The sequence below is a fragment of the Harpia harpyja genome, chromosome 14 (assembly GCF_026419915.1).
Source record: "Harpia harpyja isolate bHarHar1 chromosome 14, bHarHar1 primary haplotype, whole genome shotgun sequence".
Lineage (NCBI taxonomy): Eukaryota > Metazoa > Chordata > Aves > Accipitriformes > Accipitridae > Harpia > Harpia harpyja.
In genome coordinates, this window is record NC_068953.1 from 24,664,721 (window position 1) to 24,691,880 (window position 27,160).

General features: G+C 46.2%; 1 protein-coding gene across 3 annotated transcripts in view; it reads left to right on the plus strand.

Annotated features, from left to right (window-relative positions):
- Positions 1–673: 673 nt before the first annotated feature.
- The window catches only part of MINAR1 (membrane integral NOTCH2 associated receptor 1), a 34,769-nt gene continuing 8,282 nt past the window's right edge, over positions 674–27,160 (plus strand). For 2 of the 3 annotated variants that reach the window (XM_052808348.1, XM_052808349.1), the window contains exons 1-5: positions 675–893; positions 7,664–10,007; positions 11,425–11,679; positions 15,862–21,280; positions 21,387–21,586. In XM_052808348.1, coding sequence (XP_052664308.1) covers positions 7,710–10,007; positions 11,425–11,679; positions 15,862–16,059 — 2,751 coding nt within the window. In that variant the 5' untranslated portion in view covers positions 675–893; positions 7,664–7,709 and the 3' untranslated portion in view covers positions 16,060–21,280; positions 21,387–21,586. Of the gene's footprint in view, positions 894–7,663; positions 10,008–11,424; positions 11,680–15,861; positions 21,281–21,386; positions 21,587–27,160 lie in introns of all 3 variants that reach the window. The other variant, XM_052808350.1, reaches the window with a different exon arrangement.

The window sequence follows — 27,160 nt, forward strand, 5'->3', positions numbered from 1 at the left end:
TCGCCGCAAAGGCCACGACCCGCTTGTCTAAGGGGAGGTAGGGTACCCCTGGCCTAACGGGAGGTCAGGTACCGCGGGCAGCCGCGCAACACGAGGCCTGTGCATCAGTGGCCTTTGCGCCCCGAGGGCGGTGGGCGTGCAGGGGTGGGCACTGGGCTGCAACGTCCCCGAGTGGGAAGAGGCTCCTTTTCACGCTGGGCATCCCCCTCCCCTGCACGCCTTTGCACCAGGCTGCGGGCGCGCTGTCACCCTCTGCCCGGATTTGGGGTGCATGGCGGGAGGGGGGAAACAGCGGGGCTGACAGTGCGGCGGCAGCCGGCTGCTGCTCCCCACCCCAAGCAGCGCCCGGGACCGGGGGGGGCTCCGGGGCTCGGTACTGCCGGACCTCCGCGCCGAGCCGCCCCCCCTCCCCCCCGCAGCTCGCCAGGCTGCGAGAGCGGCCGGGACTCGCACGAATAATAAAAATAATAGCACTAATGATTTCAAAAAGCCGAAGCGCGGATCCCCTGCCTCCCCGCCGCGCACCATCCCTGCGGGCTGGCGAGCCCCGCCGCCTGCCCGCCCGCTGCCGCAGCGCTTGGGGCCGGCCGGGGCAGCCCCCCTCCCGCAGCTGCGGGCGCGGGGGGGGCGGCGCAGGGAGGCTCGGCCTGTGCAGCCCCCTCCCTCCTCCCCTCCCCTCTCTCCCTCCCTCCTTCCCTCCTCCCATGCCAACCTGCTGCCGCCTTTGTCAGCGCAGCCCGGCGCTATGGCATCCTTCTGGGGCTTCAGGCTCGGGCTCTTCCTCCCCCTCCCCCCCCTCCTCCTCTTCCTCCTCGCTGGGAAGGGGCTGCTGCAGCGGCAGAGCCAGCCGTGACGGCCGCGCTCCCCGGGCAAGAGGCAGGCGGAGCCCCCAGGTGAGCCCCAGGTGCGGGGAGGGGGCACGGACGTGCGAAAGGGTGGGCTGGCAGAAAGGGGCGCCGAGGACAAGCGCCCTCCGCTCCCCAGCTCCCAGGGATGTTCTGGGGACCGGGGGTGCTGGGGAGGGGGCTTCGGCACCGGCTCCCCCCCCCCCCCCCCCGCCGGGTTGGGGGCAGGTGGGGTAAGTGCAGGTAAGATATCCCCCCAAGCCCCTGCGGTCCCCACCGGGCGCCCCGGGGTCCCACCTCTTTGTCAGGCTCCCCGGGAAATGGGGGACTCAAAAATCTTGAAACTCTATCTGTGACTTTGGCAGCTCCACTTCACTCCCGCACAGCTGGATCTGCCCGTGGGCAGCTGGAGGGGAGCGTGCTGGTGCCCCCCGGCCTGGGCCCCGGGGCCCCCAAACCCCAAGGGGGGATCCTGAAGGGATGGGGAGGGCCAGGGATGGGGGCTAGGGAAGCTGGACCCACCAGGGTGAGGAAGCCGGTCTGTGCAGAGTCAGGTCTGGGAGGACAGTGGGGTTTTTATAGGTTTGCTATGCAAAAATTCAGGTTGCCCACAGATGGAATGAATTGCTCACATTTAACTCGATTAGACCTTTTTGCATCTATCTGTCAGCGTTTGTAGTGGCGTCTCCTTATGCAAAAATTTTTGGGAAAAATGTGACTTGGATGTGCTCTAATAACATACTGAGGGATGGTATTTGTGTGTGTTTGTATGGGCCAATAGTCGGCAAAGAAAAACCAAAAGCATATGATGCAGTAATAATTCAAGTAATTTACTGCACAGTTTTAGAATGAGTGTTTGCACTTTTCCAGATCATATAGATACTTTAACCTGGATTGCGTAACTGAACAATGCAAATAATCAGCCTAATGTTATTGTGCAAGAAAAATCAATGGCAAGCCTTGCTCGACTTGAGCCCTGACACGGCCGTGAGGGTACGCTGCCTTTATCCACAAGTTCCCTGTTAATTTATGCACTGGGTACCTTTAAAAACTGCTGAATTTGGGGGGGAGGGGGCTGAAGTGTTGTGCAGAGTCCGTTTACAGCAAAGCCTGTCTCTGTTAAGGAGCTGGGTTTGTAAAGCATGGTTTTCCAAGGCTTGTTCACACAAGGTAAGAGCTAGAAAATAGCAACTTCTTCCAGTGCTAGTCCCCACTGAACCCCCTGGTGAACGGCGGATGAGGTTAGCGGTGGGATGCCCAGGAGGGTGCAAAGCCTGCGTTGTTCCTGTGCCGAACAGCAGCGAGCTGCTGGCGAGAGCGGGTGCACAAGCCCTGTGAGCTCCCAGGCTGCAGGCGTTCGTCCCCTTCGGCTCTGGAGGAGTGAATAAAATCACACCAGCGAGGCAGGGAGCCAGCACTCATCTCCTGCCTGCCCTGGGGACCGGAGCCCACCCCATTCCCACACAGCCGAGGGAACAGTCCGGAGGAGACTGCTTGTGTTGGGCTGTTCGGGAGGACTTTTCTCTTCAATGAAAGGTGGAGAGAAGTGATTGCCATTGCGCGGGCAGGGCTCCAAAGTGCGCTTTTTAGTGTTCTTTTTAATGAGCAGCAGAAGGCCGGAGGGAGAGGAGGAGGAATAAGGTGTGTGGACACAGGCGTTGTTTCCCCGAGTGCCGGCTCCCGTGTGTGTGCGTGGTGGAAGCTAGACGGGGCTCGAGGTGCCCATTTGTTCATCAGAAATTTCTTAATGTTTTGACAGAGAAATGGATTTGTGAGTATGGGAGAAAACAAAAACTGAATTCCATCTTGATGCGTTACGTGTTTCATGCGAGGCATGTGTTGCCTGCCTTGTTTTATAGTATCTGGCATTGGGAAGACAGGCTGAAAGATTTATGAGCTCAAGTTAATAGTAAAACAGCATATCACAGGCTCTGTATTAATGTTCTTCTGCACTGAAGTAGCTGGCTCTTTCTGGGGGAATTTATGCGAGGATTGCTCGCTCTGTCGTCGCCGTAATGGTATTATAGGGTGGCCCGTTTGTCACCGTGGGGGGAAGCAAAAAAAGGATGTTGTTTCCCTCTCGGCAGGCAAATCAAAGGGAGAGGGGAAATGATGATTCCAGCAGCCGCATCTGTATATTAGCTGCACCTGCTGTGGATATTGGGAAACGGGGAGAGCAAATGTCAGAGGCACAAAGAACAGGGAAGGAAATGAAGGAGGAAATAACAGAGGAAGATAATGTGGTCTGTCTGCCAGTGGCCACGATTCAGGCTCGTGCAAGGCACCCTGCCACCCCACAGCTGCTCAGGGAAGTCGAGTGGTGGGACTTTGTGTTGAATCCTGTGCTGGGATTTATCTGCCCCGATGTGCACTGCCCTTAGCCCATGCAGTGGGGCAGGGTTGGGGCTGAAAGTGCCATGGGGGAAAGCAGCCTGGGCAATGGGGTTGCAGTACTAATTTCATAAATTCCTGTGGATAGTGAATTTATAAGGTAGTCAGGAGGTGAGGGGATGGCCTCCGCCCCAGTGCTGATTTGGGAGGTGGTGAGGAGGAAAAATCCGTTCTGGCGTTTCTGCAGGGAAGCAAGCTGCCTGAAAGAGTCCGCAGGTTCCCCTGGTCTGGAGGACCACAGGGGAGAGGTCTTAGGGAGGCTTGATTCCTAAAGACACCAGAAAATAGAACAGTATATTCCCTCTGCGCAGCAGAAAGCACCACTAGGGATGGAGGTTCCAATCATAATATTCTTGGTCTTCTCCTCCAGAGGCTGAGATAGCGGCTTAATGGTAAGATGAGAGCTCAGTTCATTGCTCTTGGTGCGGGGCAAGAAGACATTGATTTGTGGGAAGCCTTGAGCTCATCTGGGTCAAGGATAGTCAGACCCCATCGACTAGCCGTGCAATATGATGCTGTACAAGTCCATGCTGGGATATAATTGTGCTATTAGAGCAGTGAATGTCGAATCTTAGGAAGCTGAGTCAAAGCGACCCTCCCAGTGTTAATATAAAAAAATCATTAAAGATGAAATGTTAAGTGGCTCCTTTGGTCAGAGACTGTCTTGCTGAAGATAAGTAAGCTAGATCCTGTCCCTCTGTCTGGTTAGCTCCACATCTCTGGAGACCAAAGTCAGTTTGGGGGTGGTTTGGAGGGTGCGTGTGGCTGCTGGTAGTGAAGGTAAGGCACGAGGACGTTGGTGGTATTGAGGCCATCCGAGGAGGCCCTGTGCTGCTGCTCTTGCTGTGGGTGCTTTCATTTGCTTTGCTGCTTTTGACTGATTCATGACCCTGTAGCCTCTCTAAAAGGCCTTCCTGTGCTTATTTCGGAACTTTGCATTTATGTGCCATGTCCAGGTCTATTCTGGTCCTGCTTTGAGAGACAATGAATGAACGTGGACATAACAGCTGATACGGTGCCTGGCCAAGTGCTTGGCACCTGGGATATGGCAGCTCCCGCGGTGACTTGCCAAGAGGTACCTGTCTCCGTTGCAGGCTGTTAGGAGGCTTGACAAGAGACAGAGTTGCTTAATGTGCCACTAAAAACCTTGGCACCAGGTTTTTACATCCCTGACCCAGGAAACAAGATTTCAAGGCCCTTATATATTATCCTTATGGGGTAATACATCCTATTCTTCAAAGCCTGAATCTGTTGTGTGCTCCGCTAGCAACGTTTCTGATGCTCTGGCACAGGGGAGCACCCATTTCCATGCCCAGGCTGAAGCCCAAAGGTACCTTTTGCACCTAAAGTGTGCTCACACCAGAAAGCTGCTTGTGAACAGCCAAGGGGTGAAGAGGAAGTTATTCCAACTCCTAGCTAGCTTACTTTTCCTCAAGGCCTACATCTGATTTTGCAACCTGCTTTTTCAATTCCTACCTCCCATAGCTGACCCTCAGTTGAGTGAATTGGCCAGATTCCCACCTCAGCAGGCTCAGCTCTCTCCTGGTCATCCTTGTCTTAAAGTCTCTGTCACCTCCCTGTCCTCTCACTGCTTTATAGCTGACTGCCACCTCCCAGGCTTGGGTCTGTGAGCGCAGGGTCCCAGACTGAGCTAAACCAGGTTTAGCAGAACTCCTCTGCTTGAGATCCATGCTTCAGTGCTGCTGCCTTACTGCTTGGGTGTGGATTGGAGTCCCCGAACCAAAGTTCCTTGTCGGTGCTAAATAAAAGCAGTGTGAGATTTGGGGGTATGCAGGGCTTCCACTGAACTTACTGAACTTGTCAGCACTCAGCACCTTTGAAAATCAGGCTGCGCCTAAGTTTTACCAGATTCATAAGGTTTAGAAACCTGAATTGAAGTTAAAACCTTTGATGGGAGGGGTATGCTAAGAATGGCTTGGTACAAACCAAAAAATTTCAAGAAACTGTACCTACGATATCCTTAGTGGGATGAGACAATAAAGACAGAAAGGTAGGGAACAAAATGGGTTGACAGTTTTCAGAAATATATTACTGCAAACTGGCTACTTGTGTATTTTGGTAGGAGTGTGAGTGGGGAGAAAGCAGGGCGCTGGCAGGCTGGTGCAGACAGCGTATAGTGTGTATCAGGCTGTGAAAACGCATATCCAGGTGAGGGTTTTGCAAGAAGCTGTGAAGTTACAAATGGGAGGAGATAGTTGCTTTTGCTGGTATTCAGCCCGGAGGTGACAAAAAGACAGATTTCCACTCTTGCCCCAAATGACAGATTTATGACATGCAGAAAATTGACTTGCAATGCCAGTCCCCTGGCAGCTGGGAGAGTCTCTGAGCCCCACATGTGAAGTTTACTCTGGGAGTGCTTGGTGGCTTTGGTGGCAGACAGAGCAGTTTGGACCTAGCTTGGGAGCTTCATTGTCTTATGGTGACATGTCAGAGAAATACAAAGGCAGGCTGTTAAAGAGGCTGTGCCTCCGAGCACACGCTGTTGATAAAGAGGAAAGGGATACAAGCATCCTCCTCCAGCTTTTAGCATTACTTTCTGGAGCTGAGCACTGAGCAATATAACACTTTTGCTCTTTTGTCAGTTTACCTAAGAGTTGTGCTGCCATGCATAATACAGGAGCTTTAAAAGCAAACATGCATGCAGCAGAGGTGTTGGAAAATCCCTGTAGCCATTGGTTTCTGAGAGTAGTGTTTACAATCACAGAAATACTTTCACGTTGCTGCTGCTCAACTTCTGATCATATGCAGTAGAAAGATGCTGCTTAAATAAACAGCCATGTCTGTATGGAGACTTGTTTCATATTCTTACGGGCAACGTGGTGGTTTTGTTTTTTCCCTCTGGAAGATGCTACTGTGGCATTTGCTATGAAAGCTGACGTGCACTGGCTACTGATAGTGATCGCCAGTGTGTAGTGTCAGGGCAAGATGAAAGGCTACAAGAGAGGGAACAGGAGCCCTGCATTCCTGGAGTGGTGCTCAGGAGTCCTCAGGTTTTTGGCTGGGAGGTGACTTTTTGAATGAGTAATAATAAACCTTGCAAGCCTGACTTTTGTGCTTTTCCATTTGGATGGATATTCTGCACTTGATGCAGAGGGAGAGACAAGTTCCAGGGGTCATCTGAGGGTAGGAGTGAATGGGGGAAGATACCGTACCTTTTTGGAGAAGAGAAAATATTTTTGTCATTCCTATCAGTAAGAATAACAAAGTGACCAAACATAGGAATTGGCAGACTGCATCATCCTGTGCTCTGTCTCTCCTAGTAGCCAACAGCAAAGACACTGACAAGGATATTCACAGTAGGCAGATGAAAAATAGTGTGCCCCCCCCCGACATCCTTTCCTAATCCATAATAGCTAGAGGTTGGTTTCAACTTTGAAAGTGCAGGGGTTTATATCCTTCCCAAGATGTTTGCTTGCGTTAGCTGTGCTTGTTTGACCTATTCTTGTTATCCACATAAATGTGCAGCCTTTGCTCTCCACCTCTGCCCTATCATTTCGGGCCGGTGAATGGAGCTGCACTCCCCGGGTTGCTCTGGGACCACATCACCGAAGAGGATGTTCTCTGTCCTTGTTCTCAGTCTTCAAATCCACCCTGATTGGCAGCCAGCCCTCTAGCATCTGCTGGAATGGTTTCAAGATTCAGTGGGATTTTCTTTTGCTTAACTCTTTCTGCTCTTTTCTAAATTTTGCACTTTGTAGCTGAAATGGGGTTCACACAGATTTTTCACATGGGATGTGATTTTTCACATGGGCAGCTTTTCCATTCCTGAATCATAACTTAGGAAAAGGTATTTCTGGAAAAAGTGTCATGGTATTCAGAGGAGATAATTCAGAGTAGAGGAGAAAATAATGTTTTAAAATAAGCAAGATGGTAATTATGTGCTCAGATAACTTCTAAAAACACGTCAGAAGTTTATTGCCAGAAAATCTTCCTGAGAGCCATTTGCAGTCAGATATGAAAACAGCTGGGGTTGTCATGGTGTGGTAGATCATCTCTGGTTAGGCTAGGGCTAGAATTATTGCCAAACAATTTGATGTGTCTGTACTTTCAACCTCTTACAAGTCGGTAAGAAATTGTGTGAAAGCCCCGTAGCAAGCAGGCTGGGATTGTATATCTGCCAGCAGTTCAGCCCCTCCAAAGCTTCTGCTGTTTATTCACTTGCTTGCTTTAGTAGACGCTGACATAAATGAGCTTCCTTGGATGAAATCTGGATTCCATTTAAGCATCGATTTCATCGATGCTAGGATTACAGCCTGGAGTTCGAAACATGAGGATGGGTTATACAAGCAAGCCCTTGACTGCATGGCTAGGAAGTCAGGTCCCATCTGTGGCTGAATTACAAGGTCCTGAATGTTATCTGTGGGTGACTTACAATCTTTTTTGTTTGCTGTTGTGTGTTACTGTAGAAGTGGAACGCAGTTTCCAGGCTAAACAACAAAATACGCTTAAGCCATGGAGTCCAACCAGGAATCCTCCCTCTTCCTGGTGAAGATCTTGGAGGAGCTAGACACGAAGCAGAATACTGTTTCTTACCAGGACCTCTGCAAGTCCCTGTGTGCGAGGTTTGATTTATCCCAGTTGGCCAAGCTCAGAAGCGTGCTGTTTTACACCGCTTGCCTGGATCCTAATTTCCCAGCGACTCTGTTCAAAGACAAAATGAGATGCACTGTAAACAATCAGCAATCAAAGAAAATCATGGTTGCAGCAGATATAGTAACAATATTCAACCTCATACAAATGAACGGGGGAGTGGCCAAGGAGAAACTTCCAGTTGCAAGGCAGAAAGTGAAGAAGAAAGAGTCCTTTGAGTCCTGTAGGTCTGACACAGAAATCTGCAATATGGCAGACTGCGTGCCCAACTGTGAGCTGAATGACCAGGAGTTTAATCGGGCATTTCCAGTCAGAAGGTCTTCAAAATGCAGAAAGATGGACTGCAAAGACTGTCAACAGTTTGTCCCCTCATCAGAACCCAACTTTTTACTTGGTGTTAATAAGGAGATGAAGGGTCGGGCTGCCTCTCTGGACAGGCTGCAGGCGCTGGCGTCCTACTCCATCACCACATCTCCACCATGTGAGATGCAGAGTACATACTTCCCCATGAACATTGAAAATGAATCTATTTCAGACCAGGACTCCTTGCCTATAAGTGCAGGCATAAAAGAAACTTTCATTTCAAATGACGAGCCGTTTGTGATGCAGTCGTGTGTTCAGAAAAGAAATATATTCAAAGAAGATTTTCATAATCTGATTACAATATCTCCCAACTTAATACCACCCAACAAAAAGCCAGAAGATGGACACAGAGAGCCTCAGAACAGGAAAGAAAGCTCTAAGCAAGCTTTCTTCAACCACAGCTTTGAAATGCCATACAGCAGCCAGTACTTGAATCCAGTTTATTCGCCTATACCAGACAAAAGACGAGTGAAGCATGAAAGTTTAGATGATCTTCAAGCTTCCACGTATTTTGGCCCAACTACTATTCTCGGGCCCCAGGACACCAAAAAGTGGACTGGAAAGCCAACCAAGCAAACTGCCTGGCCAGCTAAAAGCTGGAGTTTAAATACTGAGGAGGTACCTGACTTTGAACGATCATTTTTTAATAGGAAGCAGTCTGAAGAGAAGCCGCGATACCAGAGTTCGAACAACCCATCTCCAAACTTTCCTTCAGCTGACAGGCATCAGTCCTACCTAAACGCGAAGGATCAGCAACCAATTATGCAGGCAAACTACGCTGTGAAACCAAATGGGCATAAACCCAAGGAAATTCCTTCCATTCTAGATGTGGAGAAACATGAGCCAGTCAAAAAGTTTAAGGATAAAAGCATTAATTGCACTTCTGTTCAGATCTTAAGCATTGACAGGACCACGAGTGTTGGGACGCAAACGGAGCAGCAAATGCTGGACCACAAGAAATGCAAGGATTTGTGTGCGGGGGGCCAAGCCAAGTACGGAGAGCGGCACTCTCTTAAGCAGTCGGATGATGACTCTGAAATCGTCAGTGATGACATCAGTGACATTTTCCGTTTTTTGGATGACATGAGTATTAGCGGGTCCACAGGAGTGATGCAATCTTCGTGCTACAACAGCACTGGTTCTTTGTCTCAGGTGCATAAATCAGACTGTGAGAGCTCACCTGAGCACAATTTGACTAAAATCTCCAATGGGAGTGCCTGTAACAAATTGGATAAAGTGGTCCGGGCAGATATCAGTAACACAGATGATGAACTAAAAACGAGTGTCTGCAAATTAGTTTTGAGGATTGGTGAAATAGAGAAGAAACTGGAATCTCTCTCAGGTGTCCGAGAAGAAATCTCCCAAGTCCTGGGAAAATTAAGCAAATTGGATCAAAAAATTCAGCAGCCAGAGAAGGTCAGTGTACAGATAGATCTCAATTCTTTAACAAGTGAGGCTGCATCAGATGAGAGTAACTCCCCGCAGATATTTCAGTGCCACAATACTCCTCATGGAGGCAAACTGGAGAATAATCCAGAATGGTGCTGTTCAGATGCCAGTGGAAGTAATAGTGAGAGTCTTCGAGTAAAAGCCTTAAAAAAAAGTTTGTTTACTAGGAGGTCATCAAGATCATTAACAGAAGAAAACAGTGCAACTGAATCCAAAATAGCAAGTATTTCAAACTCTCCCCGAGACTGGAGAGCTATTACTTACACCAACCAGGTTGGCATTACAGAAGAGGAGATGAAAGAAAGAGATGGAGGAGAAAATAAGGACTGGCACAGGAAATCTAAAGAGGTAATTTCAACTTTAACTCACATAATAAGTACTTTAAAATAATCTATGAATATCTTCCATAGTCATCACAAGCCTCAGGGTATGACAATACTTTGCCCTGCCATATTATGCCTGTCTTTATTGTTATCATAATTGAGTGATTTTGTACCTATATGTTCTTGCTTGGCAGCTGCAATATGGTCAAGTTGTTCCTTAAAAGCTTTGCTCTTTTGAAAAGGGAGGGGGGGTAACGTGGGTGACATCTTTGGAAGATGATGGTATTCTTCATCATCAGTGGTGATGTAAGGAGGCCGGGTGATTAACTTGGTGAAAAGGGTGTGGGGAAGATTGAAATTCTCTAGTAGTTGTTTTAGAAGGGATATTTTGAAATTGCATTGTGAGAGCTTTTATCAAAGAAGTGTATGCATATTTAAAAGCCAACAAAATAGGTTCATGGATTCATATCCCTCAAGAAAAGAATCCTTGTATGCGTACCATGAGACGCTAACTGTAATTATGTTCTCTATATCTGACTTTCACGGTCATTTAAATGAGTCTTAAGCCTCCTGTTGTGGAAATGCAGCATAGCTGTGGTCGTCTTTTTGTTGGTCAGAAAAACTCTGCCCATCCCTCCCAACAGCTGCCCACTGCTGTCTTCACGGATTGCATAGCTATCATGGCCGTCCTTGCGCTGGGGTCTGGTTGCTGCTCAGTTGAAACTGTGCATGGTTTGGGTGGTTGTTTCTGTTTCTTGGGGGTCCTTCAGCTCCCTTGTCAATCAGGACCACATGATGGGCATGCTGTGCCTCCTTACAATGGGGAATGAGGGCAGAGAAGGGTTGAGAAGGGAGAGGAAGAGGTTTGATGGAAGTAAGTGCAGTTGGGTGAAAAAGAAACCATAAACCATGGGTTATTAGTAGGTTGCGGAAGGGGAAGAAGGTTACCGTTAGTAAGCCCAAACCTTGGCTTTTCTGTACATTGATCCGCCCAGGATGAAATGCTGACTTTGAAAGTCCCTTCCTCACTCCTGCAGTAGACCGTAGCTGACAATGGATTGGTACCATGGATGGTGCGGTGTCAAGGGGTGCTACCTGGGGGCTTCAAGATTTCTTCCTGCTAAAATTTGATCTGGAAGCAGATCAAACAGGTCATTTGAAGAACATTTTTATAATCTGTAAACAGTATGAAACATAAATTTCCTCTGCTGCATCAGCTTTGTGTTCATGTTATGGTGAACACGGAGTTGTGCCTGTTAAATACTACTTTGGTCTGGTTGTGAGAAGAAGGTGGGAAAATGGATTAAGGCCATCCAAAACCTTTGTCCTAGCTGGTACTTTTTTTGTCATATGGTGATTCTGAAAGGAATATTTCTGTCCTTTGTGTTTAACCCCCTCATAGTCCTGTTTCTTCTCTCAAATTCTTTTGAACCCTATTGCAGGCAGACAGGCAGTACGAAATCCCACAGCCACATAGACTCTCTAAACAACCAAAAGATGCTTTCTTGATTGAACAAGTCTTTAGTCCTCATCCCTACCCTGCATCACTCAAGTCACACATGAAAAGCAACCCACTCTACACAGACATGAGGTTGACAGAGCTGGCCGAAGTGAAACGCGCCCAGCCATCATGGACCATAGAGGAATACACGAGGAATTCGGGGGATAAAGGCAAGATTGCAGCATTGGATCTACAAGTGAGTCCCGTGTGTTTAATTTGAATGGCTTGATTGCAAACGGATGTTGCCAGAATATGCATTTAAGAAGGGATTTGGATAGCTCAGGAAGGAGCTATGCAGTGTTGAGCCTCTGGTCTTGCTGATCCCTATCCATGCTGGCCAGGGACAAAGAAGAATGTGGATGTTTTCATTGCTGAATGGTGATCCTTGACAGGTTGGTGCTCCGAGCTTATTCTGCAATGGAGAGATGTCTGCTAAGCCATCATAGTGTTAGTATCTGCTAAGCCGTCGTGGTGCTAGTAGCTCTAAAGAAAAGTTGAGGGATAAAGGGGTGCAGAGATGAACTGGTCCCTAACTGCACAAAGGCAGAGTGGTGCAGAAGCTGGCGCTGCTGCTTTTTCTTCTCTCCATGTTCCGTCTGAATTATTCACAGAGAATTTAAGTGTTAGGGCTTTTTCCATTTTGCTAGGAACATGAGACATAAAATACTTGCAGAAGACGTTCAATAGCATGACTGTTTTTGAAACACATCACTGTTGTAGCTTTGAAGTGGCTGTTGGAAACCAGAGTCATGTGAAGAGCAGATCAGCTAATGGTGTGTCTTGTTTGCGTTTTAGTTCAGCTTGGAAGTGCGCAGGCTCTTCTGCAACAAGCAGAGCAGAGCAAGTTACTGGGAGACAAATTCAAATTTTGGATTTAAATTTTCCCAAACTGCGTTGTATTTGAAATCACAATCCTGATATGTAACGGGCTGCCCAGACCCAGGACTGAATGCCCACATTGGATACCTTGCCTAGCCTGATAAACACAAGACATCTTCTGAGAAGGAAGATGTCTGAAAACAGGTTTAAAGAGGAAGCATGAAGAATGACATCCAAAGTGTGTAAAGACCAAACAAATGTTGCAATATTTGGTCGTGAAACCCAAAATGCATCACATAATGAAATCCACACTGATGCGCAGATCACTGTGTATCATTCATATGCATTTATACAGCAGCATGCAGAACCGGTGGGGGTCTGGTGCTGACCTCAGGCATTTTGGGCTCCTTGCATGCGTGTGCATGCCCCAGAGCAGAGCAAGCTGCCTCAGCTAGCTTCAGGCTTGGCGGCAGTTGGGGTACACTGACCTACAGCTTGGGGCTTATCAGCACCGCACTAACACAGCTCTGTGATCAGCAGTCTGTGCGGTGCAGCCATGCTCAAGCAGGGAGTCTGCTTGCCTCCAAAGCTTGTCTGCCAGGGAAGGTGGTGTGCAAGAACCTGAGACTTGTGGCTCCACGTCAGCTCTCGATGGCTCAGTGCTGAGGTACCTAACCAAGCTCCAAACCCATCAGACTAAGCCCTAGGAGAGCATCAGGATACTGTGAGAAAGACTTGGATAGCCCAAGTCTCAGGACCCCGTGTTGGCTGGTTTGGAGTTAAAACGATCACCCACAGAGTGCTGTAGTGCAACTCCCATGAGTGTTTGTGCCTCCTGGCTCGGCTCATGCAAACTTCCCTGTTCTTACCAGCCCCTGCTACTTGCTGTGGCTAAAGTGCACTCGGAGAGAAACCAAGTAGCACAGGGACAAGGCCACATCTTGCCTCAGCTGCCTGCTGCTTTTTGGGCTTAAAAGCTTTAGAGGGCTTACGAAATTCCTAATGCTGGCATTGCAGACTATATGCTAGAGTAGGAATAGGCTGAAAGAAGTTCCTCTGCAGCAGGCAGTCACAAAGCATCCCTTAACCTGCTGCGCGGAGGCAACAGGGGAGGTGATATTTGGGAGCAGAGCTCCCCTGGGAGAAGTGTTCTCCATCTGCTCCTTGTAGGGCCGTTTCGTTCCCTGTAAGCAGCTCTGTGCGACTGTGAGCAAACCAGAGAAATCGGCTTATTGCCATCATTTATCTTTAGGATAAAGGTGATAAAACTTTACTGGTTTGATTCTCTCCCTCCAAAAGGACTGCCAGAACTGCATCTACTCTGCAAAGCCCATGTCTAGACTTTATAATAGAGCTTACTGACAAACTTAAAAAATAGACGCAGACCGATGAGTGGGGTTTTTTTCCCCAGTGATTAAGTTTATTAGAACTGAAAGTAAATACATTATGCTTTAATGAACATTCCTATGTCTGGCAATGAAATGGGAAAGGAAGCTGATTAACAGTAATGGGCCTTTTTAATAATGCATCTTCCTTCTGAAGTAGTTAAAAGGTCAATACCAAGGCAGAGGGGTCCTAAACTGTAATTTCCTTGAAGCATAGCATGGCTATCTTTGGGTTTTTTCTACCTTTGTTTATTTAAAATTTCTCCTGGAACTTGACAAGTCTGCTGCGTTTTCCTTCAAAAAAAGAAATTGCAAAACTAGTCAGGCCAAAGTTTGTCCCAGTGTGGGGTCTGTGTGAGATCTCATCGCTTTGCTCTGTGTATGATGATCCACTGGGATGAAACATTGTCAAGCTATTTTCTGATGCCTTTAGAGATGAGGTTGCTGATTTTTTTCAGAAGGCTGGAATAGGTCATTCAGAGCCTGAATGGTACAGTCTCAGACTTGGCTGATGGCCTCTGTTTCAGCATATTAGCGCTATCACAGCCACCTCCATTAAATGTTTGTAAAACCATTGCTCAGTTTTAATTGTTTATTTCTGGGGTAGCTACTACTTGTAGTAGTTCTGTACATAAAACAAACACTGCTTTCAGGCAAAGCAAGGTTTCAGCCAGTAGCTTGTGGCCACAAAATCTGAATTAACCAATTAAAGGCTTACCCAAATCCCTCTCAAGTCAACTGGAGTTTCTTTGTGTGGAGTCCAGCGAGCTTTGGATCAGGTCTGTTACGAGCCCAGAAATAGTGTGTGTTAGGGTATTCTCACTGGAACATTTTTATGTGGAATCTTTTTCATTTTTTAAAGAAATGGCCTTTTGGAGACCCAGACACAGGAGACAGCTTCGAGGAAAAGCTGTCATTTTTCAAAATGTTCTTTCTGCTTTATTCCTTTCTGCTGGTAAGTGCAATATAATACCTACTGTTTGGATTTTCCCCATTTCCCCCTGTTTTCCCTAACAGAAAGGATGAAGGGAAAAAACCAAGCAAGGTGGAAATGCAAAGCTTGAAGAGCTTAAATTCTAAGGAAGAAAAAACTGAAAGATAAAAGAAAGCCCCCCAAAAACGTTCAGATGGAGACACTGATAAAGTTCCCCAGGTTGTATTTAATTTACTGGCCAATTCAGATTTCCTTCACTTTTTTTTTTTTTTTTTGGTTACCTCTGTGGAATGGGAGGGCAAAGTCTTTAATTTCTTAGGCGTACTCTTAAAATCACCTCCAACCCAGAGAGACTCAGACTTTGGCAATGAGCAGAGTATTGCCTCCTGTGGAAATATAAATTGTGCCATTGGGGTTAAATGATCTCATTTATGGAGATGGTCCAGAGTACGGTGTGGTACCAAATTGTATGCCAGGTGTCCAGTTCCCCTTCCCCTCCTGCCCCTAAAACTGAGACAGCATCACGCATGCAGGTGATTTTCAGAAGATGGAACTGGAAGGAGAGCTCGAAGCTGAGGATCGCTCTGTCCTGGGCAATTTCATGGAAACCCACTTGCAACTCCCCTCCGCAGGGTGTTCAGCACCTGCTGCCTGCGGTTGTGTATTCCCATGCTGAAACCAAGGGCCAGTGTCCCCGCGCATTGCCGTTCCGGAGGGGGTCTGCAAATTGCCCATCCAGAGGGACTGGGTGTCGGATGGGGCTGGGCGATTGTACCCTGCAAGCAAGTTATGGTAGTAAAATTAGGGTTAGCTTTATAAAATGAAGTGCATGAGGAGTATATGTTAAGAACCCTTCCCATCAGCTGGGCTTTAATAATTTAAAAAGCAGTAACAGACCGGTAGTTGCTGACACCTCTGCTGTCTAGCAGATTAAAGAGATTTTATTTAAATGCCATCCAAGATGACGAAGTTTCCGGCAAATCAGAGGTACGTGAGGGATTTTGCAGCAGAATTATACTGTTGCAGGAGTTTATTTTTTGCAGTATTTTGTTGCCACTTTCGTCAGCCTTATGGAACTGGGACCAGGAGTTGAAGGGATGTGAGAAGTGGCAATAACCCACTTTATCCTGACAGCAGACCCAGATGCAGTTGGGAGGCCTTCAGGCACATCTGCTTTATTTATTTATTTTATATAGGACAGGTCCCAGACAATTAACAACTGTTTCCTTTTAATTTTTAGACTCAAGAATCTTTAAACCCAAACAACTTAGAATACTGGATGGAAGACATTTATACTCCTGGCTATGATTCCTTATTAAAACGCAAAGAAGCCGAGTTCAGAAGAGCAAAGGTTTGCAAGATAGCTGCCCTGATAGCAGCGGCAGCTTGTACGGTTATTCTGGTCATTGTAGTTCCCATTTGTACAATGAAATCCTGAACCTGCGGACAGACCCGTGACTCCCAGCTGTGTGTATCTCAGATAGCTCACGCTGTGTTTCAGACGTCTGATGGCAAAACTGTAAGGAAATCGCTAAGGAAAAATGTTCTGAGGATATCCTGATGGAGAATGCTGTAAACGTAGGCAAAACACAAAACAACTAGAGAAACATTTTTTTTTAAAAAGTATTATTTTAAATAACAGACTGTGTGGCAGAGTTAATGGGAACTCGGTTCAATTTTTATGCATTTTTAGAAGTGCAATATTTTTTTTTTCCTAAAGAAACAATATAATGTTTTACAGAATCAGAGACTGATGAGAATCCAGGCAAAAGAGAAAGGTTGTCTGAGCTATGTTGCATTTAACAGAGGTATGGGTACATGGAGGTAGCACTGTATAGAAGGGAATGTTCTATATGCATTACATCAGGGAGCTAGGAAAGTCTTAAAGCTCTCTACAATGTAGAAAACTCTGAATGTATTGTCTTTATTTTATAGTATTTATGTATTTCATGATCATTTGATTGAAAGCAGACTGTGTAGCCATGAACAGAGTTCATTCCTATGTTCAGATTAAAAAGGGCTCTTTGTATTTGGTCTTGCCCTAAGACCCACTCTATCATCACTGAGTACTTAGATAAGTGCAATGTGCTGCAGACCAAAAAGATTATGTTTTAAAGCAATCACAAAAGGTTTTAGTTGCTTCTGTTGAATAACATTTGCATAGAACTGGCAAACTTGCCTTGCCAAAAGGGTATTCTTTACCTCCACAGACAGTGAAATTGTCTCAATTTCACTCCTGCCAGCAAGCAAAGCTGGAAAATCAAAGCAAAGCTCTGTTAAAGTTCTTGGAAATGTAATCTGAGCAGTTATAATTTTTTTCACAAAGTCTTTGTGCCTTTTTTTAGACCGTAGATTAAATAGAACTGCTTAATTTTGCTATTTTAAGACCATAACATAAATCACAGCATAATGGGTACTAATGGAGGTTCTTTTCCTGCAAGCCTTCTATACAGTTCAGAGTGCTCCTCAAACAGCAGGGCTGGTGGTTACTGAGCACTTATATTAAGGGCACAGTTTTTCAGCACTAGTGGAAACTTGCTGTTAATGCATTGCATTCGGCATGGGGAGATCTTTTGCTTCCCTCTTGCTAACGTACTTAAGAATGATGGTTGACTCTACCGGACAGCAAGCAGTCTGTATCCCATGGGCAATGTCCATTTGATGCTTTATCCCAAATGCAAATAGCAGGTTCAAAGGAATTCTCAAGCTATGACAGAAATTACCTGCCATGGTTAGTGAAAGCAAATACCCAGACACTATTACTCTTCTGTCAAGTATAGATGAAAAAAAAAAAAGTAAAAAAAAAATATTTTCAGGAAGTAATGTGATCTTGCTGGTCCTCTAAGGGAAAGGAGATTCTTTTAGTGAATGCTCTTTATGTAGGGTAATTTGGTTTCTTCAGAAGCAGCCTCCCTACACGATGACACAGCAGCTAGGAAAGCATCGGATGCTCGTTCCTCCTGCTCTCTGGGATGTGCCGTGCTCACTGTTTGTTTTTGGCTGGTTTAAAAAAAGTAGTGAGGAAAGGGTGTGTGGGAGGCAAAGGCTTTGTTGTGACTTTAGATGTGTGTCAGTTCTTTCCTGCAGCTGGAGAGCTGTTTATGTGCTGCTCGTGTGCTGGATTTTATTTAGGGATAGGTGATCCCTGGGACCGCTGATCTATCAGAAAATAAGCACAGGGTCAGGTGTCCCGTCAGCAAATACAGAACAAGGATAAGCCCCTAGACCAAAATCTGTGCCCGCCTGGCCTGAATCCTGACCCAAATTCTGTAGCTTTGGACCATTCCTAATACCAAGATTATTTCTCTTTCCTCCCAGATGCTGCAGGATGGAGTCACAGCAGGGAGGGAGCAATTCACACTGTCTATTTTAGGCTGCCTTTGGTTACGGTATGATTCAGAGCACCTGAGTTTAGGAGCTCAGGATCCGTACATAGTAAATATAGACAGGTAGAGAAACCTCCGGGGATGATTTGGAGCTGCCAGCAAGATATCTAATATTAGACATGTGAATACTCGCCGGAGGGCATTGCTCTGCAGTTTACCTTATGCACAATTTAGGTTGATTGTATATGTAAAAAAACCCTATTCCTGGTTCCAGGTAATGTCAGAAAGCCCTTTTACACCCCTCCTTGGCCTGGCGATAGCAAGCACAAGGCGCTGTCGGAAAGAGCAGCGTGGCCCTGTGGTGGCACAGTCTCAGTCCCCCGTCTGCCCGCGCTGGCGGTGACAAGTCCCTTGGAGGTGCAGGATGAGCGTGGGACGGACACTGGGCAGGCCCCTCGCCCTCGCCAACCCCAGCTCCGCTAGCATGAGCGGTCTGACCCTGCTGCCCCCCAACCCAAAATCAGCAGCGCTTCCTCCGTTGCATCTCAGTAATCTGATTTTAGAAAATAACTGAATATCTAAGTGGAGATGCGAGAAGGGTGCAGGAGATGTTATTGATTAGAGGGGCGGGCTGGGGCTGTGCTTGCACTGATGCATTAGAGTAGATGTAAGGACCCCTGTTTTGTATATGCAGGGATTTTTTTTTTGTCTGTGCAAGACTCATCTAGCTGGCACCGGATGAGTCTGCATTAGAGATGACCAAAATCCTGGGAAGGATTTGGCAGGTTATGGAGCCATGGGTGACGTGGAGCTGGCCCAACCCAAGCACTCAGCATCCCAAGCGTCTATGCTGCTCCTGATTTAACGAGGTGCTTTTGCTCATCCTTACTTTGCACAAGCAGCCAGTGGCACCCACCTCCATCGGGGCAGTGGTTTCCCTACACACCAGACCGTGGTTTGTCATGGATCTCCCTCTTGGGGCTTGATTCGGTTCCTGCAAACTCTGGGACCATCTCCACGGTGCTGGAAGCCCAAAGGGAGTGGGGAAAGCAGAGTCTAGCTCCCTGTCTCCCTGCTCCACAAATACCTCCGGGAGCTGCTGCCTTGCCATCTCCTTCACTCCCCGACTGCCTCCGGCAGCTCCTCGGCACCACTGGGATGTGCATCCCTAGCTGTTCCCAGCAGGTGTTACATCTGGCACAGGGCTCTTCGCTTAAAATAGGTAAGGAGGTGAAGCGGTGGGATGCTGCTGCTGGAGGACAGCAACCTGAGAAGGAGGGACCCTGCAGTTCTGCCCAGAGTATACAAGCTAGGTGAAATACTGACAATACTAACCTGCAAGAATATTGTGATCAACCTTGTGAACCAGTTACCAACTAGAATATACTGTATGCTATATGATAGACTTTTGTATAAAAAAAAATAAACAAATTAAAGCTATAGGTACATTGTAATCCTTGGTGTGATTGAAAAAAGTGTCCTAGATTGTATTAATTAATTAAAATAATGATGAGCATATTGAACTGTTTTTCGTATTTATGCCTTATAAACTTGATATATTACACATGATAAAATGAAACTGCAAGAATTATCAAAAAGATACTCCATTTTGGGGGCAAATCCCATTTGCTTTTCCTAAATCAAGAGTGCTGCTTGAAATGAGCTCAATAAATCATGTGTGCAGAAAAGCAAGAGCAGGATCTGTCCCCAAATGACTTTTTAGGATTTTTTTTTTTTTTTAACGGGGCTTTGGTTAATGTACTATGTAATAATTTTATTTTATAAAGTTACTGTACAATGTTGCTTTTTGGTTCATTTAAATATAATACCAAATAAACTTGAAAATTACAGCGTCCTAAGTTTTACTGAAACAGTTATAATAATGTATTACTCCATTGCTTTTCCTCTTTTTTTTTTTTTTTTTTTTCCAGAGACATCAAGATAGCCATGGGATGCAACTGTCTCAGTGTTACATAACTAAGCAGCCTATCTAGTTCTTGGCAGAATTGCTAATGGATTTCTCACTTGTGAAATAATAAGATGGCAGAAGATAATGCAAAATGAGTTTGTTGGGTTTCTTTTAAAAGCTCCTTTGCATCACATTGTCTGGGCTTCTGGGAGATTAGCTCTTGACACTAATCATAATATTTCATTTTATAGGTTATTTCATGACTGAGTTTTGCCATATCAACTGTTTTAAAAAGGTCATGACTAATATTTTGGTATCTATTTCACTAACGTGTTTATGCAACCACTGTTCCTGCTATAGATAACTATTTATAGTCACCTATCAACAGACAATCAGTTTGCTTAGGATCTCTATATGAATTTAACCTGCTGCTTTTGACTTGTTAATTGCAAAACCAGGTTGTCTTAAAATTCCAGGTGTTGAAACAAAGATAGAGCTGAGCCTACCACTGAAGGTCATCCAGCATCAGAGGTTGCAAAAGGCAGCCACAGGAAAGAGGACGTATATAAATAATGAACAATGACATGAAAACCTAGTAATGTAAGATCTTGATTTCCTCATCTCTATTGCATAAGCACCTTTAATGCATTGCTTTAGCAATCCTGGTCAGGGTGGGGAGTGCTGAGTGCTCTCTGCAGGGCTGGGCCACCGGCCCCAGCCTCGGGTGCTCATGTGTCGTAAGTCAGGCTGCAAACCATCACAGGTCCCCTTGGGAGGGACTGTGGTTCACAGTTTACCATTGGTTTCAGTTTTGGAGGTGGTAGCATGGATTTGCATCAATTTCAGGTTTTTCTCTTGTACCCATCAAGTCCAGAAGCTTGCAACTAGAAGTGCCCTCTGGATTTTTACGTTACAGCATGAATCCAGGAGCAGGAGCTTTCATAAAAATGCTAAGTGTGACAAGGCTCATGCCAAAAAATCCTAAGCACTCTGGCACAGCATTCCTCAGCTGTCTATGTAGGATATATAGACCTCATCTGGGTCATCGCTGTGCTGGAAGATGGGGTAGCTGCCAGGTTTCTACGGTAGCTGCTGGATAGAGTCACTGAGTCTTGAGGTAGATAGCTCCTATATGCAATGCTGTATTGGTGACCAAGACCCAGCCCCATGATCTCTGTGCTGCTTTGAATGTGTCGCTGACAGCAATCAATTGTACTGGTTGAATAAATTCTTTATTTCAGATCTAGCTCTGATGAATTGCTCTGCCTGATGCACAAAAGAGTCACAAGCAAAATATGGGATCTCAGGGCCATATGCTGCCCTCTGAGGTGCTCCTGTGACTCCATCCCGTTGAATCTGCACACGGAAGAAGAGAAAGTAGCTGGTAGCCTGCCTGTAGCAGCATGGTCCTATTGAAAGGAAAGGTCAGTTGTGTTGGTGTGAACTTTGGGAACAGGCAAGCACCTGTGGAAGTAATTAAGAAGATGAGATACGGTCTTTCATGTTATTTTTTCTTTGTTATCTTTTCAGGAAAGAGCACTATATTGTGTAAAGTGCTGCTCTGCTAGTAGTTCTCCCACAAGCTGGGTCACTTTGGATAACTTCTGAGACCATGGAGCACTCGGTATCTTGCAGGTTGTTACATAAATCTACGACATTCACTTAGAAACTGGAGCAAAATCTTCATAAAAGGAAGAACTGTGCTGTCAGAAGCCAAACTCCTCCCATAAGTAAGTTCCATTTGGTTTTATTTTTTTTTTTTTCTGCAATATAGCACAAACTACGTGTAGGAGAGCCACAAAGCTCTTCCAAAAGCAACAGTACATCTAATCCTTCTCAAGAGCAATAGACTGAGATTTTCAAAGACGACTAGTTAATGGTCCTGGATGAGCCGAGCACAAGAAAGCAACTGTGCTTGGCCTATGCACAGTACCTCTTGGTCCTGGTGGACCAGCATTGGATGCGGGGAGATGTGCAAAGCTCTTTGCTGGACCAGGGAAGTTGTCCACAAGGCTTAATACAGTATAGGATTGAGGAAATGGTGGGTGTCTGGAGACATGGTTGCTGCTGAGGCTGGAGGCTTTTAGAAATGAAGAGCTTTGTGGCAGCAATTACCCATCCCCAATCCTGCTTCTCCCTGCCCTCCCATACCCTGTCTCTGTGGATTTTGGGATATTCCTCCGAGGCACTAAGCAGGTCTCTGGACATGATCTTGCCTTTTCTCGAAGTTAACCGGATTTCGGCAGTAAATAGAGGGAATTTTCTGCCAGACATTGGTGCTTTGGCCTTAGCTAAAAAAATCCCCCGAGGTCTGAGATCTCCTAGTCCCACTGGTGGGGTTGACAGCACTTAAGGAAATGTGACCTGGCCCTTCCTCTCACCCATCCCCAAAACATCATGAGACCACCCTGGAAATGGTAGGGTTATGAAGATTACTCCCATTGGCTTTCATGTTGGGCTTTGTGGAAGTCGCATTTCCAGGCCAGTCTCTGCAACCAGAGAGTTGAAAACTGATTTCATTTATTAAGGATGAAAATAAATGAGTGAACTCCTCAGGTAAGAACATGCAGTTCTGATTGCTGTTGCTTTAAGAAAAATGTAAAATCCTGCTATTCACAACAAAATTGCTCTCTTTTCCGTGCTTATTTTGAGCCTGTATGTGGTGTGCTGTCTGCATGTTGTTCCCCAGCATGTGGTGGGGCTCCAGCCCATGTCCATAAAGTCGAGTGTCCTGCCTGGAAGGGGGGAAAAGAGGGAATTATGTACGGTAAAACAGCCCTACCTGGGAGAGGGACTAGAGAAATGCTGATTATTCTGCCTGTCCCTGGAAACGATGGGGAGTCTGGTCCCTGTTGAAAGCTTTGCTGTAAACTCTGCTTTAGTGACAGACGAATTTCTACTTGTATTGAAAAATCCTCCTGAACTGCTGTCCTGCCGGGCTGACACACTTACTGCAATAAAACAAATCTGTGTTGTGCTGTGTGTTTTTCCCCGAGTAATGGTGGGGGGAGAGGGGAGAACCAAGGAGGCTGAATCATTTGTCTTCTTTCCTTGTCTTAGTAATGAAATATTGCCGTTGAACTTCACCCTGCCTTTCCTGTTACTAATTTTTTTTTTTTTTTTGCGATGGTCACCTTTTAAGAGGCTCGTAAAATTGCATTACTAAAATTTATGACTGTGTAGCAAATGTGTGCACATGCATTAATTCTGTTCAAGGCTAACGTCTTGTAGCTGCAAAATTAATGTTACGGTGCAGTTTCTAGTATGGCTAATGGCTGTTCAATAAAGCAGGACTCGCGCTTTGCTCACCTTATGGCACTTAATTCCTTGAAACAGCCCTGCCTTGAAGAGTTTGCCAGGTAACGGTTAAAAAAGGGTAGATGTACAACACGTGGATGTGTATTTTTATACATTTTTGTTATGCAATTAGAGCCTTGAAAATCTTGGCCTTGTGAGTTGGTTCCGTTGGGTTTCAGCTCCTTTGCATGGCATTTAGTTCAAAGGTTCAAAAGCAGGTGTATCTGAATGCAGTGGATTAAAAATGTGCCTCTTAACCATGGCTCTGGTCTGGAGAGGCTGAACTGGATGTTAGAGTTATCTTGTGAGTTATACCCCATGCTGTTTGGAAGTGAGTGAACAATAAATGATAAATTAATTGACATTATCTACATTTAGACTTACATTTTCTTACTATACAAAAAAGTCACTTTCTGCTAGAAGGGTAGATTAGTATTTGTAGCCTTTTTGCCAATTGAAAGAGAACCGCTAATCTGGCATTCCAGCTTGAAGAGAGATATAATAACGCAAATAACCAATGACGAGGGCTTACTTGTATACTGGTTGAAGAGAAGAGGTTGGAGGAATATTTTCAGGGTGCTGAGACAGGAATTTAGATGGTGTCTGACAGCGCTCATTTTCTTCTGCAAAGCTTTGTCTGACAGCCGGAAGAAAACTCAGTGCTCATGATCTTGTACGATAGCCTGGTGTTTGGGATATGGTATGTGCAAGGCCATTGCTGTTAGAGGTAAAAACCTGATCACTTGGGATTCAAAAGGAAAGTATGAAATGTTGAGCAACTAGATGTGCTGGAGCTCCAGGACAGGCGAATGTCTGGTTGTTAATTCCAAGTTACACTACGCATGAGCCCACTGGTCCCACAGAGTGGGCTCCAACCACAACAGACCCTGGGCTTATGTCAAGTGATCGCTTGGCAAAGTGGTCAGTGATGGCAGCCTGCAAAGGTCTGATGGAGGAGAAAAACATCCCTTTATGTACAGTAGCATCTGTGCTGTCTTAGCCTCCAGGAGCAAGAGCCTTTTGGGGAGGCAGCGACACTTCTTTCTCTCTGCTGGAAGGCATGAGCTGACAAAAGTAAGGCATCCCTGGGATGGAGAAACCAGTGCAGGGGGAAAGATAATCTCATGTGGAAGCTCTCAAGGCAGTATCATATGTCTTCCATGTTTTGGGACCAGTCTCTTCATCTCTCTGGGCTTTAGTTTCGTGCCAGTTATTCACTGTGTCTCTCTTCAGGCTTTTTCTTGGAACAGAGCTTTTACCCCACCGTGTGGTTGTGAGGTGCCCAGGAAAATTGGGGCGAGACAGGGTGTTGTGGTTTAACCTCAGCCAGCAACTAAGGACCACACAGCCGCTTGCTCACTCCCATCACAGTGGGATGGGGAAGAGAATTGGAAGGGTGAAAGTGAGAAAACTCATGGGTTGAGATAAAGACAGTTCAATAGGTAAAGCAAAAGCCACGCACACAAGCAAAGCAAAAGAAGGAATTCATTCACCACTTCCCATCGGCAGGCAGGTGTTCAGCCATCTCCAGGAAAGCAGGGCTCCACCATGTGTAACGGTTACTTGGGAAGACAAACGCCATCGCTCCGAACGTCCCCCCTTCCTTCTTCTTCCCCCAGCTTTATATACGGAGCATGACGTCATATGGTCAGTTGGGGTCAGCTGTCCCGGCTGTGTCCCCTCCCAACTTCTTGTGCCCCCCCAGCCTCCTCGCTGGTGGGGTGGGGTGAGAAGCAGAAAAGGCCTTGGCTCTGTGTGAGCACTGCTCAGCAGTAACGAAAACAGCCCTGTGTTATCAACACTGTTTCCAGCACAAAGCCAAAACAGAGTCCCATACCAGCTACTATGAAGAAAATTAACCCAGCCAAAACCAGCACACACAGGCTGAGATATCTCACAAGCATCGTCTTGATGCTTATAATGGCGTTACCAGTATCATAAACAGTTACAGCCAGATCAGCCATCAGATTTGTAACTCTGGTGGTAATCAGTTATACAACACCTGGGAGGTATTTGGCTCAACTTGTCAAAGTGTTTTGGTATTGTGAGAATGATGAATGTCACCGGGAAAGCTTTTTTGGGAGGATAAGAGGAGAGAGAAAAGCAGGGGAAGAGCGATGCTCTGCTGGGATCGCAGCATTGGGAGAGTGGGATTAGTGCTGCAGGAGATGGGCAGACAGCGAGCATCTGCTCTGGGCCACCAGGATCAGAGCACAGCAGGAATGAGAAATTCTTGGACCAGTTATCAAGGAATTGGGAAACTCCAGGATACTGTACTCATGGGGGATTTTTACTACCCAGACATCTGCTGGGTAACAAATGCAGCTAATCACAGTGATAATGTACAACCCTAATTCACTATAAATTCTCTCCCATATGTTTAGAATTGTATTTACAGTAGGAAGTGAGGGATAGTTATTCATGAATCAAGGTGAACTGAGTTGCTGGTGCAGAGTCAGCCATATATTGTGGAAAATAACATATGACAGACTTGAACAGACTCCCTCTGAAAGCATGGCTGTATTTCAGGTATTTTAAGTGAAAAATGTTGCTGTAATTACTGATTGCTTATAAATGCACCAATTGAACTCCTCATTTCTCCGTAACCTTTGTTGACCTTGAAGCACAAGTTCACAAGTGGAGTTGATGAAGAATTATCCGCCAGACAAAATACGCCTCCTCGAATTCAATTCTGCTGATGAGGAGGTTGAAAAGGGTTAAGAAAAAAATAAGAAAGGAACCACGATAATGGCCGCTTAGCTCACTGGTAGCACACGAAAAGATGTTGTTTTATTGATATACTTCTATGGCCTTTCTTCAGCTGCAGGCAGTAATTTTGCCATCGAACTCACCATGGGCCCAGAAGAGCACTGTGAGCTTAAATATATCTAATATTGAGGTGGGAAGGAGGTGTCCCAGCTGCCAGAGTTCAGGGCTGAGCACAGTTAGTTACTGATGAATTATGGTGCCTTTTCCTCCCGTTCAGCAATTCCCTGCTCCCTAGTTGTGCTTGCCTCTGTGCTGCCTCATCGTCAGCATGGGTTTATTTTGGTAAGGATGCCATATGCTGAGCTCTGGCTTCGGCCACTCAGGGCCCAGGGATTTGCATAATGGCATTACTGCTTATTCCTCGATTACAATCTTTGAATATGCAAATCTGTTGATGCTGGTTACTGTAATCCCCCTGTCCTGGCTGGTCCACAGCTGGGGAAGTCTTTGAGCCCTTTGCTGGCAGCAAGGGTTTTCCTGTTGGTTTCTCATTTCCAGCTGTGGGTGAAGGGGAAAACCTCTTGATCAGCTACCTCAAATAGAGGGAGAGTGAAAAGCAAAGAGAGAGGGCTGTGAAATTCAGAAAAAGGGAGTACCTTTTTTTAAAAGAGCTTGAATGCCTTTTTCCTTGTTATTTTCCTTGCAGGAGCTCATGTTCATCCTTCCGGTGAGAGATGGGATGGGTCAGCTTGCTCCATCCCACCCACTGCCGCAGGGTTTTGTCCTTGCAGTAACTGTCCCCGATTTCTGTCTGTCCTGGCTGCTTCCTGCGTGAAAGCTCATTTCAGAGCTCTTGGTGGTCTGCCGACTCCGGTGGAGCCAGCTCAGTGTAAGGCAGGAGAGGAGTTCAGCAGAGGACTTGCTTGCTCGGGTGGAGGGATGGGGAAACCTCAGCTCACAGTACCTGAGTGTGGGGGGCCTGGGGTTACCTGTCCCAGCTTGGTGGTTACTTTGGACGAAAGAAGGAATGGTGAACTGCAGAGTAGTTTAACAGGTGCTGAGCTGTATATACATGTCCAGAGCAGGAGCTCTTCTTATTAAAACACTGATTAAACTTTCCCACTTCTACTTCCAGTATTTTTCTAATAGTATTTTCAGTATTACTTATTAATTTTTCTGCTGTATCTTTTCAAATGGGGGGGGGAGAGGGGGGAAGAGAGAGAGCAAGCAGCTGCTTTATTTTCTGGGAGAAATAGGTAAAACTGGAAAATCAACGCCTTTTCAATGGCAAGGGTGAA